Source organism: Hippoglossus hippoglossus, chromosome 14 (assembly GCF_009819705.1).
Source record: "Hippoglossus hippoglossus isolate fHipHip1 chromosome 14, fHipHip1.pri, whole genome shotgun sequence".
Lineage (NCBI taxonomy): Eukaryota > Metazoa > Chordata > Actinopteri > Pleuronectiformes > Pleuronectidae > Hippoglossus > Hippoglossus hippoglossus.
The window spans coordinates 15,507,699-15,527,668 of NC_047164.1; the positions used below are offsets into that span (position 1 = coordinate 15,507,699).

General features: G+C 43.6%; 1 protein-coding gene across 3 annotated transcripts in view; it reads right to left on the reverse strand.

Annotated features, from left to right (window-relative positions):
- Window positions 1-15,564, reverse strand: part of LOC117774314 (Down syndrome cell adhesion molecule-like protein 1 homolog) — a 55,396-nt gene extending 39,832 nt beyond the window's left edge. For 2 of the 3 annotated variants that reach the window (XM_034606645.1, XM_034606644.1), the window contains exons 1-3: window positions 14,485-15,543; window positions 5,410-5,730; window positions 2,843-2,989 (exon numbers count right to left, since the gene is read on the reverse strand). In XM_034606645.1, the coding sequence (XP_034462536.1) occupies window positions 2,843-2,989; window positions 5,410-5,730; window positions 14,485-14,710 (694 nt within the window). In that variant the 5' untranslated portion in view covers window positions 14,711-15,543. Of the gene's footprint in view, window positions 1-2,842; window positions 2,990-5,409; window positions 5,731-14,484 lie in introns of all 3 variants that reach the window. The other variant, XM_034606646.1, reaches the window with a different exon arrangement.
- Window positions 15,565-19,970: the final 4,406 nt, after the last annotated feature.

The window sequence follows — 19,970 nt, forward strand, 5'->3', positions numbered from 1 at the left end:
TGATTGTGCTACTGATCGGAGCCTGCACACAATGACTCCTCTGTGCAAAGCCACAGCTATGAAGTGAAAATGAAGTGGACAATTCAAAGGATTTTGCGCAGTCTTTTCCCTTTTGTATTCTTACTTGGTGGGAAACGAGAGAGGAGAGACACAGGAAGGAAGTGTGGTGGGATTCAGCCCCAGGTCAGCGACGGCACAAAAGCTGCTTTGATTTGAACGCATCATTTCCTCAAATAAAAGTCAATTAAAATGAGAGAATCAAGACATAAACAAAAAGTGCTTTTTATATTGAAACTAATGGAAAGGGGAGCTCAGATTCCGAGCATCTCCAGCAGTCAGACGTTTGTGGCTGAATTCCTTCCACTGCGTTGCCGCGATGGAGCTAACCAATCACAGCCCAGTCTGCAACCAAACATTGTTTTTTAAATTCAAAGAGTTCAGTGATGGTCGAGTGCTTCGCCTTGATGTTTGCAGTGGATTTCAGCAGACAACGTCCCACTTTATCAATACAACACCAGATAACATCCTAGGCAGAGTTCGTGTTACCACGGAGACAGCTAATGAGAAGCTGAGCAAAATGAGTGCGTGTCTGTGTGTATGTTGTTTGATCAACTGGTAACAAAAAAAAATCCAGGGTGTTTCCCTGTCCTTTCTACCTCTTATGACCCTGAACGGGAACAAGCCAGTGAGGGGAAAAAAATCCTACAATCAATGCTTCCCATTAATTTCCACTGAAACTTCTCCAGCTGCGGTTCTTCAGCTCAGCACAAGAAATTGTGACATGCAAGACAGCCACCCACCCACTCACTTACATGCAGAGGGCTTTCGGTCACAAAATCAATTTTAATTTCATTAGTCCTGTCCAGACGTTCCTTTAATGGACAAATATGGGGGCGGAAAAAAGAGGTAAAAAGAGATTTTGACCAGTGACCGTTAGAGTAACTCGATGAGATGTTTAACTGAAGAGTTGGAGATTAACATCAATAGTGTTTCCCTCTGGACTGTGTGTGTGTGTGTGTGTGTGTGTGTGTGTGTGTGTGTGTGTGTGTGTGTGTGTGTGTGTGTGTGTGTGTGTGTGTGTGTGTGTGTGTGTGTGTATGTGTGTATATAACCGCATGCATCCACTGTGTGTCCACATTCACAGCATGTGTCCACGTGCATGGCTGCGTGTCTTCTGTGCATCCATGCGAGAGTGTGACAACAATATTTAGATTAGGTTCTCTTTTCGCAGAGGTGCTGTTTGTTTCAAAGAGAGAGAAAGCTGCAGATAGGTGAGTGTGCTGATTGGCTCTAAGGGTGATGAGGTCACTGTGTTGATTAGCGTGGAGTTCGGGGTTAAGGGTGAAAGCAATCACGCCGCAAAGCGCTCGGCGCGTTTCCCTCTGCTGTCGCGGGAGGGGAAGCAAACGCTGAGTTCGGTGAGCAGCTCATCGTGTTCGGCATCTGATCCTCACACTCACTGCTCATCATCTGACCTATATACCCCTAATTACACATGAGCAGCCTCATGATGGCACACACAGCAACATCCCATACATAGAAACCATGAAAACACAGAGGAGTGGCACAACAAAAGTGCATCAGCTACGTCTGTTTGGGAATAATGGGACGTCACATTGTCACCGTGATGCAAACACTGGAGAAACAGCCAAGTTAGAATTGAAAAATCCTCGATGACTATTTTTTAAATGTCATTTGACAACAATTTGTAACAGAAAATCTTACACAAGAAACTGGCTGGTGTGTGTGTGTGTGTGTGTACAATATGTGCAATTTCCCTGTATTTAGTTCAAATAGAGTAGAAAAGGTGTGTGAAATAAATAAGAGACCAATCTATGCAGTTCTGTAATGCTGCAGCTTTCTGCCAGCATGATAACTGAAAACAAAGAATAATACAAAGTATGGTAACATAACAATATTACAGTGACCGCTGAAAATTATCCGAAATGACTGAAAATAACGAGCTAGCACAATCTTGATGCATGTGCAAGTGTGACACTGTCTGTGTTTTGCATACATACAATATAAAACGCCATCTGCCAGGACCTGAGGCCGTTCTTGCCCTACTAGCCTCCTTGCCTCTCTTGCTTTGGTTCCTTTTCCTCCTCTACCCCTCATGCCTCTCCCCAACATTGTTATTGTCAGCATTTTTAATGCAAAACATATAGTTTTTGCACTCGATATGTAATCACATAATAAAAAAACACTCAGCAACAACCAAAAAAACACACTGCAAATGTCTCTGTCTCTCTCTCGCACCCACACACTCACACACACACAAATGAGGTTAATGAAGATGAATGTGAGGGCACAGTCCTATTGACATCCTGTGTTTCTAATTGTGGCCCTGTTCTTCAAGGACACACGGTGCTAAGACAAGCAGGGAGAGGACAGAAATAGATCTGATGAGGAGAAACTGCGGAATAGCGGTGCGACTCGGAGGAGAGTCTGTCTAATGTGGTGTCAATCACAATTAAAGGTGGGATTTGACGGGGGGGGGAAACTGTATGTGATGAGATGGAGATGCAAAAGTTGTGGTAGCAGAGAGGGAGGGAAGGAAACGTCTGAGAAAAAAAAGGAAGGAGGGAGGATGGAGTAGAGCGAGGGAGGAGATGTGTGCAAGAAGGAAGGAGGAGGAGGAGGAGGAGGAGGAGGAGAGGGACCGGATCAGTGATCCAGAACAGTGAGCAGACAGAAGACACGAGTTAAGAGTTCGGTCAAACATAGAGTACACACACACACACACACACACAGTATATGCACGGACAGAAGATAAAGACATACCCAAATTCAGCTGTATGAAACACTGGCCACCCACAGATTATTTCTTGAGACGTCTTACCTGGGACGATGGACACGGTGTCTCTCTCCCAGGACACGACGCTGACATACTCCTGCACGGCAACGGGGATGAGGCACTTAAACACGGCTACGTTGCTCCGCATCGAGCGCTGGTCCGCCACTCGCACGGTGTAGGGCTCCCTGAAAACTACACACACAAAGAATGTTAAGATAGGCGATACATTAGGCAAAAAAAATATGGTGTCTTAAATACTGGTTTAAAAGCTTTTAGCCATAAACAGTCAAATCTTGATTTATTTTAAATGATAAAAGTAGTAATAATTTGAAAAAATATGTATTATCTAGGCAAAATATCTTCCATCATATAAGCAGAAGATGTGTTGACAGCGGATGAACATCATGGTGATCTCATCACAATGTTGGACAATAATGCATTTGGACAATAATCCGCTCGTGTTTACATCATCAAAAACAACACATTAACACTCCAGAGCCAAACACCCTTTCATCGGCTACCACGGCTCTCCACGTGTATTCATTTGAAATTACAGGCCCACTCTTGTGTATTGTTTGAACTCTTCTAATCCTGCCTCTGCCCTCACCATAAATGGTTGAAGCTGCCGTTAAGCAGGATAATCACGGAAATTATTCTATAGCTCTGGCGTGGCATCTCCTTAAAACACCGATCCAGCTGTGTTTTTGCGGCGGAACTTCGCAAAGCAGACGACGGAGTCAGCAGCACATTCGAGGCAGAGCAGAGGGTTGTTGCTTCTTCGGTTTGTGCAGGTTCATGCAATATTTTACACTCTGTTGAATGAGCAGGGACTCATTAGCAAAATCACATGAAAGCTAGGACGTATCCGAAGGTTGCTAAGAAACTGGTTTGGAATCCCTTCCCTGGTAACAGACACGATGACAGCATGCATACATTCCTGCTGCAGGAGGGACACACACATGCATGCGCGGAAATTTACATCCTCTTTGACTAGATGAATAGAATTTCTACAAAATGATCTGTTGAGTTATATCTGATGAGCCATCACTGGTGTTGATGTTGTTGTTTTCCGTGAAGCAATGAAGCTGATTCATTTGAGACCCCTGCCAATCATTGCTCCCCATCATAACTAAAAAGTGCACGTCCTGTCTGTGCAACCTGTACGCGAGAGCTGCCGAGGCCCATCAGAGGCCGCCGGCTGCAGGATGTTTGGTTCACGCTAATCCCTCGTCTCCCGAGGCCGGGCTTTTGGGTCATGTGGGAATGAAGGCAGCAACCGGCTGGCATGCAGCTCAGGGTCCTGGCTCAAATCCTCAACTTGGCGCTAGTATTAGTATTAGAATGAATATGAGTATTAGTTCAAGTCGGTGTTGGGAGGCAGAATATGAAAACAGATGTTGATGGCAGGAGGGAAGGGGGGGGGGGAGGGACCGACTGGCCTGAATGGACGATGGGGAGGAGGAGGAGGAGGAGGAATAGAAGGGGGGGGCAGGACAATAGATGCAGTGAAACTCTGGGCCAGATGTAGCTTTGTTCCAGCTGTGGTTTGATGTAACTGCTCTTTGGGAACATTTTCCCTTTCTACTTCCGTGCCATCAGAAGAGCTGAAGGAACTCAAACCCACAGAAGTACTGTTTTACTTTAGACGAGGTCTCGCTTATTAAAGCGTCCCTCGCACGGTCTAAAGCACCAATTAGGTTTGTTAATGAGAGATAATTAAAGAAGTGTGCTGTGGCTATATTTAGACTGGCACAGGAGGACAGTTGGAAGAACAAGGGAGCAGGGAGAAGAAGGGGGACAGAGGAGAGGAAGCGACGGCAACAGAAGCAGCTTCTGGTCGAAACTTTGAAAGAATTGACCACCTATAACATCTACGATTATTTATCGAATTTAATCTTTATTCTAATAGTTTAAAAAACAAGTTGTTTCTCAGGTGACTAACCAAATAAATTCATTTTATTTCCAAAAAGAGGCTTGAGATGATTTAAGTACAGTATTAGTGAAGTCAAAGGTCGCTTATCTTAATCTCCTCATTGTAAGGTGGTCAATTACTTTTCACACCTTGCAAACCTTTAAAACACATTTCTTGGAAAATATCCGAGAGGCTGCAAAGTTTCCTGTTGTCTTCTGTTTTTCATCTGACCTTCTGAAAACTTAGGGACTGTCGATGAGGACGAGCTGGTAAAATGATACGACCCTTTGCCATAATTCTCGTCCTCATCTGATCTGCTACTTAGCTCTGAGTCCTGCGGTTGTTGTGTTTTAGATTTCATCCTACCAGATGGTGCCACGCTGTATAGACAAGGCTGAGGGGGGGGGGGGGGGGGTCATGTCAGTGTAAAGTGCAGTCGAAAAGGTGTGAGCGAGGGCCGAGGCCTGGTGTAGTATGTGATGCAGATGTTCCCTCTGTAGACTGTGTTCTAGGTCAATCTGTGTTCAGGTTGACATGGGCTATTTTAGGGCAGGTGCTTCTGTGTGTGTGGGTCGGGCTTTCTGCAGTTGTCAATCTCATCTGATCTACTTTATGCTTAACAACTGTCTCTTTTCCCTCATCGTGCTGTGATGGTTGAGTCTTTCTTTGCTCTAAAAGGTCCATTCCGTCCAAGACTCACCAGCTTTGATGCGTATGTTGGGGCTCCGGATCTTGCCGGCCTGGTTTTCGGCAGTGCAGAAGTAGTCATTGTCGTGGATGTAGCTGTTGTAGGCCGAGGGCGAGAAGGGGTACAGTTGCAGGGTGCCGTTGGCGTGCACGTGGCGGATGTGCGGCACGTCGTAGATGTCATCGCCGGTGGCCAGGTACCAGCGCAGTATGGCACTGGGGGTGCCCCCTGCTGGACAGGGCAGGGACACCCCCACCGAGCTGGAGTAGGTTACCCTCTGCAGGGAGGCGTTCACAAAGTACAGCCTGGTAGAGCCCACATCCTCACTGTGTACTGCGGGGGCAAAACACACAACACAACATCACTTAGCGGAGCTGAGGTGGAGGTGAGAGGCCAGAAAGGAGCACCTGTTATGTGCTGCAACACACAGAGGTGTAATAATAAGCTAACAGGGTTAGTCCGCCATTGATTCGAAGCTATCGACATTAAAGGACAAACGATGGACTAAATGGAAATGTCCTTCAAATGTGTTGCAAAATAATCATAACAAATGTATGTCAAATGTCCAGCTGCAAACATCAGTCATGTGATGCAGAAAGCCAGGGATTTGGGCTAAAGCCTGTGGTGGTTTAGGTGGATCGGGGGGGAGGAGCCTGTTACCTCTGTACAGTGTGTGCACACATACACAAACAAAGACAGAGAGAGAGAGAAGAGAGGGAACGCGCTGATAGGTTATGTGATTGGAATTTCTATGCCAGACGCAGAGATTTAAGTCTATTTAATCTCCTTACATATTTAACACACACACACATGCATGGTCTCTCTCTCTCACACACACACACACTCACACTCACACACACACACACACACACACACACACACACACACACACACACACACACACACACACACACACACACACGTACAGGAATGTTCTTCAGATTAAACACATACAGCTGCGGCAGAGAAGAGAGGGTGAGGAGAGGAAAAGAGGAAGAGGTGCTCTCAAATTTGGAGTCATTACAGGAAAAGATTAGAAGAGGAATACGGTGGTGGGACACTGCTGACGGACAGATGAGGACAAGAACTTTGATATTGACTTATGCCATCTAACACACCTCACTACATGGTCACCCTGATAATAAACTGTACTAGTATTTATAATAAACAGAATATCTTTAAAACATCATGGAGGAAAGATACTGAAAGAGAGGAATTTTGATTCAAATCAAAAAAATAAATTTGTTGTTGTTGAATGAATCAAACTGACTTTTCTTGTATGTTTTTTTGCCGTTTGCATATCGCTTATTGAATTGTAAGCAAAATGTATATTTAATGCAAATTTCTGTCAAAGGTAAAATATGGAAGTTTTGAAATATATGATTGGATTTTAGTTCTATTCAATAACATCAGATTTAATCATTTTATGTCAAATTTTTTCTCACTGATATAACGTTCATTTTATTTATTTATTTTTTGTGTGAAATGAGAAGATTTTTTGAAAAACAATACATTAAAAGATTAGCACAGAATCTTGCCAAAATATCATTATCAAATAGAAACAAAAATGTATTCCACATACTGAATTAATACAGAAGGCCTATGTATTTATAAAATAAACACTAATGCTACATTTAATGATTATTTTCCTTGTTAATTAATTGATAAATCTGTAAATCAGATTATTATGTATTCTTTTTGTCTATAAAAAAGGCCTCTCACAGGTGCGACCATCAAATTGCTTGTGTATTTCTGACTAATGATCCAAAACTGAAAGAATTTCATGACAATATTGGTTTAATTCTCACACCTGAAAAGCACAACTGGGGAACATTTGGCATGTGTGCTTGAAAATTTAAATAAACACTGACCAGGTGTCCATCATTTTTCTGTTACTGTTCCATAAGTAATATCAGTTGTGAATAAACACATGTTTAAATAGAAAATGTTTTGACTCCTATTTGGTCCAGATCATCTGTTGTTTATCAGACTTTTCTGAAACTTTGGTTCTTTAGTTAACAAGCAACACTTTCACTTTTCACAACACAGGCTAATTGTTAAGCTCACTTTAAATAGCATCACTGCTGGTAACACACAGCACAGCAATCACAGCCACTGCCGACACTTAAAGAATTGTCCTCATGTTTTCTGATGCTGATGCACAAACATCTGCAATGCCCGCAGATACAGTACAAGTTTCAATACCACTAACTTTATTTGTCTGATGGTGATTGTGCTGCACCGGGATCATGAACACATAATGATGAATTCATGCTGTAAAGTGATAATGGAGAAAGATCACTGTTAGGTTTTCACATGTGCACACAACACAATGACCAGAATAGCTGTGGTACTGAAACCAAACACAAGAAAAACTAAGTATTGCATCTGATCATCCCGTGCATTTCTCTCATCGGCACCATCCCAACATTAAGACTTTGTTCAGGCTGTCTCTTTAATGAAGTGTGGCTTTAAGCTGGTGACTGTTACACACTGTTACATACAAACATTATAAAATAGAGCCTGGCAAAATCAATCATCATCACCATCAACAGGGTCAGTGTGCTGGCACCGGGCTCAGTGCAGCAGATCGAAGAAAGACACAAACCATCTCCTCCGTCCACTGTGGTTTGCCAACAATCCCATGGTTCCTCTCAAAGAAGTGGTGCTGTCCCTAGACTAAAGATTGATAAAGCTGCGCAGCACCGTTACAGATGGTATATGAAAATGTGTCTGGCAGTCCAGTGGTGGGCTGCAAAAACCAGGTCAGACTCCCTCCCCTCTGCAGATTACTGATAATGGCCCCTGAGCATAAAGCCCATATTAAAGATTGCAATATCTATAATCTCCCAATGGGGGGACAGGACTAAAGTGGAGGAGAGAGGGGGTCACCCTGAGAGCTCAGGGGGGCTGGGCAGCAGGAAAACCTCTCATACAGTAGATTATATGGCCTGGGGGCCCGGGCACTGGGGGGCTCTGCAGCACTGGGACTGATGGAGTGGGAAGTGGAATAGAAAAGGGATCAGAACAAACTCCCACCAATCAGAGCCTGTCAAAACCAGACGAGGCACACACACGCACTCACCCAACAGACACACACAACCCCACAGTACACACACACTCCAAAAGCCGCTCTCAGGGCTCAGTCACACCAGGAAGAGACAGAGTGGGTTGCCATGGTGGCGCTGGCACTTGAAAGCTGAGACTGAATAAAAAAAAAACAATGGAGCAATTTAACCTAACAACAGTGACCCACTGAACAATCTAAATTTAGAAACTTTAAGTAACCAAGCCCCCAATTGTGTCACAGTGTCTCGAATATTTCCAAGAAGTTATAAAAGCAGCTGAGGGGAGTGAATAGGTTTAAATGGCCCAAAGATGAGAGAAATAAACAATAAAAGAACAAGTAGGCTGCCTTCTAAGTGTGTACACATTGTGGAGAGAAGTGTGTTTACATGAGTGACCTGCCAGTCAGTGGCAGGATGACAAGATGCTGTTGGGATTCAGTGTAGCCAGGCTCAGGGTCACTGGTGCAGAACTCAACTGGCACAGTCATGTCAGACTGGCACAGGTTTGACTCCCATTTAAAACCAGCAGATGAAACATTACACGACACCTGTGCTGACCAGTGCAGACAGAAAACAAAATGCCAAATGTATCAAGAGTGGTGTGAAGACGGCTTGGTAAGTGTATCGATCTCATGGCGGAATCCAAAAAGAAAAGTATCAAAATGTCAGTCGAGTTGAAGTTAATGCACTCGACCTTAAGTTGAAGATGTTAAACTTTTATCTTGTGTCGATAAGAAGAACAATATGTTTTTACCACAGTTTTGACAGATGTTGTACATCTGTACAGCATCCTGTCAAACCAGCAAGCTCCCACACAGATAGAAGAATAGATATATTAACATCAACATATTGTAGATACACTAAATTAACAAAATATAATGCAGAATTTGAACACTGAAAATTGTATTCCTCCTCCTACATTCCTACTTTATTTTAGGGCTACAGCTGAAATGATCACCTCTGCCAAGGAGGTTGTGTTTGCACCCCGGTCCATTTGTTCGTTGGTTTGTTTGTCAGCAAAATTTCTAAAGAAACAACTGAACTTATTTCCATGAAACTTGGTGGAAGGATGTGGTATGGGTCAGATGCAGGCATTTTTCAACTTTTCACCATTTGGCAATAATTCATGGATATTGGTGAAATAAATCTGGCCTCTCTAGGGGGCTGATTTCAATAAGCCTGTGAACATTGTCGCAGCTTGATTGACTTTAGGGAAACTGTGCGACTTTGTGCACGTATGCAATCTACTGAGTGCAATTCTACTTTTACTATTGATTAATCCTTCAGTTTGCTTCACACATCTGGAATTGTCCCCTGTCTCCTGTTCATGTTGGTGAGCCCACCTCTCTCAGGGATGCATGTCCACAAACGTCTAACACCAGCAGCGTGTGGACAGTGAGAACCTGACCGGCACTGAAGCTGTGGGGTCCCTGCGTTGCTGCTGCTGCTGCTCAGCTACACCCAGGAGGCGTCATCAGCCTCGTTCAGACACAGCACCAGAGGAGAAAACAGCCCTCGCTGGAAGGTGTCGAACACTGATGGAGTTGCCGGAGCTTAAAGCTTGTGCTGTCAGAGTTGCAGCCACTATTTTATACATCCTGCCAGAGAGCTCTGCATGAATATGTATGTCAGCGAGGCAGAAGTCATAACCTATGCAAGGTTTCATCATGCATAATGCAGCTGATCTACGCCTCTCCAGGATGTGAGTGTGCACAGGAGTGTGTGCACACACACATGCACACACACACACACAATTGACACTCAAAACTGTACTGTGATGAAGAGGTAAACAAACCCCAGAACCCCCAATGTTTCACATATTCTCTGTCACCCGCAGCTTCCTGTGCCTCACAGAGGCATAATGCCTCCACATGTTCCTCCTCCTCTCTCACCCATCTCCCTCATTTGATAAAATCATCTTCACTGCATTGCAACTTTATTTGATTTAACGTCGAGTTAAATCGTTTTTGTGAGGTAAAGGTCAACAGAGACACGACACACACATCAGCCTCATGATCTGTCCCTCGTCTCCTTCAGCCGACTCTAGCTCCTGTGCTCACCTGCATCCTGTCCTGACATCTCTCTGTCCCTATAGGGTAGAAAGTTTTTGATCAGGGGGCACGAGCATTGAATCTGGATGCGTAAAAGCAGCAGAAAAGGAACGTGGGAAGGAGATGCACCAGCAGAAGAAGGGTGTGAATTGAACATTGGTGGGATGCAGGGGTTATGAAGATAGGTGTAAGCTTACAGATAATCCTCAGGGGGTCCGGCATAAGTAGGTGGTTGGGGGAATCCGAAGGGGGGCAAGGTTGTTGGGGTTACATCTAATCAGTAAAGGGGTATCACAGCCACCCCAACACCCACCCACCCACCCACTGTCTTTCTGTACACCCCTGTCACCAACAATGTGCCCCCCCCCCCCCCCACACACACACACACACCCCCCGCCTGCCTATACCTCCCGCCCCACCCCACCCGAGGCCTGTGCTGTGTCAGTAAAAAAAAAGTGTGCTACTTCAGCAGTCTCCTGGGACCTGCTCCCCCCTCACATCAAAGCAGCCAGTTTCTCTCTTAATGTGAATATCAAATCTGTGGATCACAAGTCCCAGCACAGTCTGCATAAACTGCCCCTCCCCCAACCTTTAATTCTGCCTAGTGATGAGGGAGAGAGAGGGAGGGGAGTTACTGCGAGAAGAAGCGATGGAGGGAGGGAGAGATGGAGAGAGAGAGAGAGAGAGAGAGAGAGAGAGAGAGAGAGAGAGAGAGAGAGAGAGAGAGAGATGGAGGTAGGGAAAGAGAGAGAGGGGGAGAGAGAGAGGGGGAAAGAGAGAGAGAGAGAGAGAGAGAGAGAGAGAGAGAGAGAGAGAGAGAGAGAGAGAGACAGAGAGAGAGAGAGAGAGAGATCCAACAAAAACAACTACTTGCTTCAGAGATTTGACATTTGCTGAACGCACCCTCCCTTCCCAAAAAAATGTGCAGCTCCAGCATCCAATAAAAATTTGGAGGAGGTCTGGCTCACTTTAGCATCAGGGTGCTGCTACACAGAATTTTTGCAGGAAAAAAAAACAAGAATTAGTTCTTGCTCTCGACTGCTGTTGATTTGCATCTTTTGTTTGCTGTTGTTGTTGCTGTTTCAAATAATTATTCTTCATCAAAATCTCATTGGGATTGATGGTAAATTTAAGGACGAATGGGAGAGCAGGGATGCAGTGACAGAGCTGCAACATCCTATTGGTGAGCTGGGAAGTGCGATGAGCGGCGTCTCCCTGCTGACTGTCTTACACCGGCACACTTTACCCCCCAACAACAATCTGTTAATTTGTGAAAGTGAGCTGTAAAATTGCCTTCATATTGACTTTTTTTTGATAGAGAGGATGTAAATCAAGTTGTTTGATCATAATCAAACCGTGATTTTATTTTTATTTTATTTTAAATTTCAACAGCCGCAAACCGTTTAAAATGCATTTTTCAACACTTGTCTCCACATTTTCAAATCACATGAATCAGAATCATGTGCCCGATCCTCTCACAGGACCAAATTACATCCAACGTCACACTGGGTTGTAATAATTTCTGCTCTAACACCTCTTGTAATTGGTGTTTTTGCATTCTTACATGCAAAATTAAATAATAGGTGTGAGGTAAAATAAAAAAATAAAATAGGAGGCCTGTGCCCTGCCTGAGTAATGACTGGCATCCCTGTGGACCACACAGCTCTGTCATTGAGCGGTGCCTATAGCTCAGGTTGGGGCTTTAATTGTGCAGCATTGCAAAAGGCAGCACATGGGGATTGGAGAGGGGATCTTTGCATATTTATATGTGGGGTGGGGGTGAGTGGGTGGGAGGGGGTGTCGAGCAGAGCGTGCCAGGGTGAGGGGATCACCTTATTGCTTTTACACAGTTGCTGCACAAATATTTATGTTTTATATTTAAGTCTCATTTCATTAAATGCGTTAGATGTAAAAGTTCCAAGCAGGCCCACAGCAGGCCGCTTTATATCGAACTGGATTTTTATGTATTGGTAATTAATCCACAGTTACAACAGAAAGCTTCAGTGTGGCTTTGATGTAAAAAAAATAAATTTAGCTAAAAAGACCATATGTCTTGTATTTTTTTTAATAATTTTTTTCAAAGGTAGCACAACAAAATCCTCTTTATTTGCAATTACTGAAAGAAAGCTGAATTTAATATTTTCCTTTAAACGTTTTTTTTTAAAGAATTCTGCCTCCGAAAACCTGTGAGTCTCTGACATAATTTAACAACATTTTTCAGACCTAATTCAGTGATAAATTATTTACCTGGTTTGATTGTTTTAGATCATCGTGTAAATAAATTAAAGAGTGATAACTTCCAGCGGGTCTCCTGCAGAATTTACATCTAAAAGTGTCCAACATTTAACAACAAATCCTTCAGGGGTGTCCCCGTCACCTCCCCTCATCCGCGCGCCCGTCAACACACACACACACACACACACTCACACACACGCGCGCGCGATCCGTGGCACAGGCGCGCACACGTCCGCGGGGTCCAGGTGCGCTATTAGTGAGGAACATGCCCGGGCAGGTCTGTAATCTGCACCCACGCCCCTGGAGTTTCTCATTTGGCGAAATAAATTTGCGCATGTTAATAAGATTGCGCAGAGAGGCTCCGGAACCACGTCCTGGATTGTTGCTTAAATCCAACAGCAAAATGCAGCGAGAGCTCAATTAAACACACGAGGCAACACATTCCATTTCTAATTAATATTTAATTTTAAAAAAATGTAAATGTTAGAAAACGCCTGATCTTAAAATGGCAAATAGGCCGAGGTTAATGGCCTGTTTTTTTTTTATCTCGTTTGCATTGAGAGCAGCCATATTCCAGATCCTCCATATATCCCAGACTTTTTTCTTTTAATATAAATAAATCTACACCTTCTCGGGGGCCTGTGCTACAATAAGGACAAAAAACAGTCTGTAAACATGGCTCCTGCACACAAAGGCCTCAATGCTCTCATGTGGAGACAGTGTTGAATTTATGTTATTTTCGACGCATGCAGATTTGCCCAGGATTATTATAATGCACTGTAATAGCAGCAGATCAACTTTGCAATAGGGTCAGGGATTTGCTGCATATACTGGACGAGAAAGGGGGGGGGGGGGGGGGAATGAATCCATTCAAACAAACACGCCATTTTACATTTATAAAACAGAAATGAACAAATGAATTAAACGAGGGGGATAAATGTGGATGCCCTCATTATGGCCTTTATATGGGTGTAGACCTATTTGTGGGGAGTAGAGAGGGGGGGTGGGGGGGGGGGGTTTGCCTTTTATTTCTAATTTCTAATTTGCAGTAATTTGTCTTTGCAGAATGAGAATCACACGTTATTAAAAACCTCATCCTGAAAAGAGAAATAAGAGCCTCTCTGCGCGCTTGTGCCAAATGGTCCATCAAAACAGCTGCAATTAGCCACAAGGAGAGCATCAAGATGTTTTAAAAAATCCCAAGCATCCGTTTCTAAACTTTACAGGACCGCATCCCATTTGAGTGAATTCGCCCCTGGAATCGATCACCAATTGATATGATTGAAGGCCGGTGCCTGTTTCCATTTGTCTCCCACACTCCCTCTGTACTTGCACCTCATTCTCCCCCATTCAGCCATTTTACATATTCATAACTAGAGTTGGTAATGCGAAAACAATCCGTGCTATCAGCTCCATCACAGGCCGCTGCGTAAAAACCACAAAACACACAGCTAGGGGGGAAAAAAGAGAAATACTTCACTTTCACATCTCCACTTCCACATTTCACCGGTTCGGCCACAGCAGGTTTATCATTGCAATTATTTAAAGAATCAATTTCAACCAATTCATCCCCTTCATCTCCTTCACAAGGCGACAAACCCCAAAGCACGAGCCACACACATCATTCAAAGACACGGATTGACGGTAAATAATTTGGATTCGGACTTTTCATTCAACTTAAAAGCTCGGTCGGTCTGCAGGATGAGGAATAGGCATTTATCCGCTCCTCTTACCTTCTTGGAGAGAGTACAGCAGGAGTAAAGTTACAAGCCACATGCCATAAAGAGCAGGTATATTTCTCAGGAATGTTTGGCAATCCTGGCAAGTGTGAGGAGCGGTTCTGTGGCCGGGCGGCGAGTCTCCGTGCTGGACTGGCGACTGTGCTCCCCGGAGGTCTCTCCAGCCCTGCTGCCCCGCTAAGCATGGAGGGGGAATGAGAGGCGCCTCAGCCCCGCCCATGTCCCCTCCTCTCCGCCGCTCTCCGCTCCGCTCCGCTCAAGACCACCGTGCACACAGATCCATCCTCCCCGCTACAGCCGTCAAACACATGCGGGAACCGCGGGTCACAGCCCCCTCAAAAACAATCGGGGCGTCGTTATGAGCCGAGCAGTGGATGTTGGTCCAGTTGCGTCCAAATGGCCAGGTTGCGCAGACAGATGTGTTTGGCACCTTGGAGAGCGCGCACCCACCTGTGCGCCCCTGATGACCGCGGCTCTTTGCGCAGTGTGGATCTGACAGAAGCCGCACAGACAGTCACAAAAAGGCGCTTTGAGCTTCTCCTCTGAGCGCTCGGACCTTTATCACAGGGACGCGGAGCTACAGCAAAGAGTAGAAAGCTGTTTTTTCTCTTTGTCTCTCGGAGCCACGAATCGCGCGTAGACGTTTGCGCACAGAAATGCACTGCAGATAGAGAGGAGGAGAGAGTAGCGGGGTGTGGGGCATGACACCTCCGCGCAGACAGCAGGTAAAACAGAAAGAAAAACACCGCAGGTGAATGAAACAATTACTAGAGATGGCTGAATTCTTAAACGACAGGGAACAACTTTTCACGCTGCTGTAGTTCCCTGTCCCGCAGTGCTCTTTGTTGCGCCTGATGTTGGAAAAGCTCCGCTGCATGAGCATAAATTAAAACGGCGGAGGAGTTGCAGGGCACTCCCAGTTCATGGAATATTTAGAGTCGCTGTGGAGGACAGTTGTGGAGATGAAATGTGATCCTCATCTGCATAAGCGGTTAGAGAAACAAAGCCACGTCGATGTGATGTAATTGTTTAAGGACGTTTAAGTTTAATTCAGTAGAATTTTGTGCAAAAAAAAACTGGACTGAAATAAATTCACTTCAGAGAAAAAATGCTTTGGAATATCTCTGTCACTTCTGTCTCTTCATATTACAATGATGATGATGATTATTAATAAAAAGTATCGACTCTTTATTACGCACTAATTCCACTGGGCCTCAGCCATATTAACACGTTACACAACAGGCCCTGAAAGCTTGTGTTAACTCAGTCAGATGGTTTTCAGAGGCAGATTTTACTCCACACCACAAACAGAAATAATTCCAATAGCACATAAGATGAGTTTGTGACTGGAATGCAACACGAAACTGGGAACATTTTAAGAATTTCCTATATATTGATCCGTTTAGATTCAACCCAACATTAAATAAAATAAGTCCATATAGTAATCATAAGGTTCAAGTGATGCTCGGGGTCAAAGGTCACTCACGGAGTTTGAGGGAGTTTTTCCCAGTGTTCCCTTGTGGTGGAGATGTTGGAGCCTCCATCAAAGCGTCTATTGCTGCACTATAATTTTAAAAAAATGGCCTGAGATAACATATGTTTTGGTGCCATATCATTTAGACTGAACTCAAACTTTCTTTCAACTTCACCAACTTGAAGAAGCTCAGCCGCCCCTCACCTCCTCCTCCTCCTCCTCCTGATGCTGCGCTCTGATCTGACCCGAGGCTCAGCCTCTGTCTCCACATGCAGCTCACTGCTGACATCTGCTGGAACAACTCACAACAAACATTCCTGCACAATGATTTCGTGCTGTAAGATGTTATAGATGTTGATGTGATTATGTTGTTCAAGTGGTGTATGCGACATGGTTGTAATATTTTATTGATCACAGCCTACAGAAAACGTCCCTGATGGCAGCTGTGCTTTTGCTCAATAAATGTTGGATTAACTGCAGCAATAATAACACGATTGGCAAATTAATGCTCAAAATGTAATCTGCAGGTTTGATTTGTTATGGAGTTTTAAAAGTCAATCATATATGATGCTATGTTTCATAGAAATTATAAGAGGAGAGACGCCTAGTGAGCAAAGGTGGTGCAACAATATCAAGATAGAGGCTGATCAGAGTGCAGAGAAGTGAATTGAAGCTTGTGCACCACAATGATTGACTAATGCAACACCCCAAACAAGAATTAACAATGTTCAAAATTAATACAATTTTATGATACATATTCTTTTTTTGTGTGCAAATTCCCTTTACTTTTACTTAGAGAAACACAACAATATACAAAATCTAGACGAGAGAAATGTGATGTTAAAAATGAAAATATGATAATTTACAGATATAGAGAATGGACTAATGTTGGTTGTGCCTTTGAAGGGATTAAGATTGTAATCCTTAAAGTTTCAGTCCTGGTAGATTTGACAAAACATGTGGTTGATGTATTAACAGGAAGTGTTATTTATTATTGTCCAAGGATGACAATTTAAAGAGCAGTAAAGAATACAGAGTGTGGGTTTAATGCATCAAATGGCTACTGGCCAAAGACTGTTGACATTTTCATGATATAATAAAATCTTCAGTATTATAAATATAAATGGAAACTCCGTTGTTAGCGTTCCATTTCAATAAACTTGGGAAACTTGCTAGAGACCGATGCACAGGAGAGTAGTGAAAATTGACACAGAGTTGTCTGAGATATCCTGACTTTTAGTCAATGGTAAAATAACCTTCCCAAAATGCATATTACCAGATTATCATAGTAGATCATCCCTAACTGCAAATAAGCATATCATCCAGGCTCCATGTGGTTTGTGATTCAGGCCTTAAAGTGTTTGGCCCCTAAACAGAAGCTAAAACGACCCGGAGGAAACCATCAAAGTGAATAATCTCAAAGCAGAAAAAGTCAAAGATGACTCCATATGCCTGCTTTCACCATCTGAGTTGTACTTCCCATTTTTTTATTTTAAAATAGGACTAGATGGTGAATATACCTTGTACATTTTAAGGTCTTGTGGACAATTTAAGTTACCAACCACCAGTAGATGTTAGCAGGTGTTAGTGGAGAGTGAGGTATGTCGCATGGTGTATGTCACATGACTGGAGCAGCGCAGTTGGCTGCCTGAACTAGCTCACAAGCATCGTTCCATTTGTGCACCTTAGCGTCATCCAATGTTTTGGCCTTGTAATCAACATACAGGCCGAACCTTGGGGTACGCTGAGGCAAATTTGACTACTTGCTTGTATGGCAGTGCTATCAAAACCATGTGGCCCGCTCAGTAGATCAGACATCATTACCTCTATGCCTTTTTAAACTAAACACTTTCCCATCATAGAAGGAGAATATAATACTAATTAATGCTTTCCACCAGTTGATGCTAGCAGATGTTAGAGATCCACCAGCGGATGTTAGCGACATTAGAATATGATCTTTGTGCCTAGAATGAACAAAGCTCCAATTTAAAGTCGACAATTTTGATCTCTCTTTTAGATTCAGGCCTACTTTTGTAATGATGTGTGCTCATTCTGTCCAGCAGGAGGCAGTGCAGGCACTCCTTCATATACAAACACCAAGACAGGAGAGACTTTATTCAAAACTTTTATTAGATTTCCTGTTTTTATAATAAAGAGATGGAGAGCTGATGTGCACGGACGACAGGATGAAAATGGGGACATCGTTTGAGGATGAGCTGAGCATTATAGCTTTATATTCGTGTGCAGAGAGCAGCAGTGGAGTATGACTTCTACACTGCAGGGGTCCAATCGAGTACAGGGGGCTCCTCTCCATGCTCCTCTGTGGATGCTCCCCATTCACCCTGCATCCCATCATCACAACTGACTCTGATCCCACAGTTGTATTGCTTACGGCCCGTTACAGTAACTGGAAGGTGCAGTGTGACAAACTATCAAGGGGATTCACTTCTGTTGAGATTTGCATAGTCATCATAAGGCCCACACTGACACTGATCTCTTTCTCCATTCATAGATTCAGAAACAAAGCACTGTTTTCTTACTGAGTCTTATTAGACAACAACTGGCAGAGATTTGTGAGAGAAAACCCAACCTTTTACAGTTCAAACAAGTTATTGACATTTCAATTTGAATAATTAGATTTTATGATCCAGGCTAAATGTATCCTCTTGATTCCAAAGTCACACCAGAAGCCTGACTCCATAGCTCTGCTCGAGGGTGGATTTTCTCTTTAAAGCCAAACGACACACATGTGACAGATGTAACATTCATTACACCGTATGTACCTGCAATATCTTCCTAAAGGATCCCATGAAACAGGCTGATGAAGTCATTCAAATGTTTGCAGGAATTCTACTTGGACTTTTTGTCAGTCCTATCAGATCAGACTACAGCTGACCTGGGAACCTACTTAGCAATAAACCAAGTTTCTGAGTCGGATATTCATGATTAACACATGAAAACTTTAATCGTATTTTTGCTTTCTTGCTGAGCTTTAGATGAGAAGACTGTCACCAGTCGGTTTACAAAATCTGAAGCTTCAGTGGCATCAGACGCTGTTTCTACAAGAATACATCAAATTCATTTAACCATACCGTTTCATGGGATTTCATTAGAATTAGAAGTCTTCACTCTTTGCTCATGTTTGCTGTTTGGCTTCTTCTCGTCTCATTTAGATGAACAATGTGACAAACCAACAGTGACTTGGATCACACACACACAAAAATATATAACTATTTAAAGTGCCAGTCACACCAACACGCCCCCTGTATAATATATTGCTTCACGCCTGTGATTAAAGAGTGGAGGCACGTTATTATTATTAAAACGTAACAAATAGTCTCATGAAATCATCAGAAACAGTACATATCTGAGCTGACACTGTGTTTAGCCACACATCTGTCCCACTCTCCAGAGGTATTTCTTTTTTAAAGCCAGACACTCAGTGTCTCGAATGATGCAAATGCAGCTTCAAATGATATTTCACTGTTCAATGCAGGTACATTCATCTCCTGAGGTGATGCACAGTAGAAATCATCCCTGTTTGGCACAGTCAGTGGCTACACTGGGAGCATTGCTTCTCTTATTTCCTCCTGGAACAGGGTTTATGCTTGAACTACATCCCCCTACTCATCCTGCCCTCCCCTGATCATGCATGGTCATTTAAACCATGAAGACCTAGTGCCATGTGCACACCTAGGAGACCAGAATGGAATAAAGATAGGAAACCAGAATGGTTATGATCTTTGTTCAAGAGCGTGGTCTTTCATTTTGACAGCAGGACTTACTGGTTTCACATTCAGATTGTGCAGCGCTCTCACTCAAATCCCTGCGATCGCACACAATTATCCCCTGCTTGTGCTTAGATTTCCTGCATTCCGGCTTCAGCTCTTCTCCTCACACTCACGTTGCTGCTATGCGCACCTGAAACGTCCGCTCTCCGATTTCTCCTCTGCTGGAGTGCAGGAACAAGCAGTGGATATTTGAGTACAAGCGAAGGGTTTTGAGT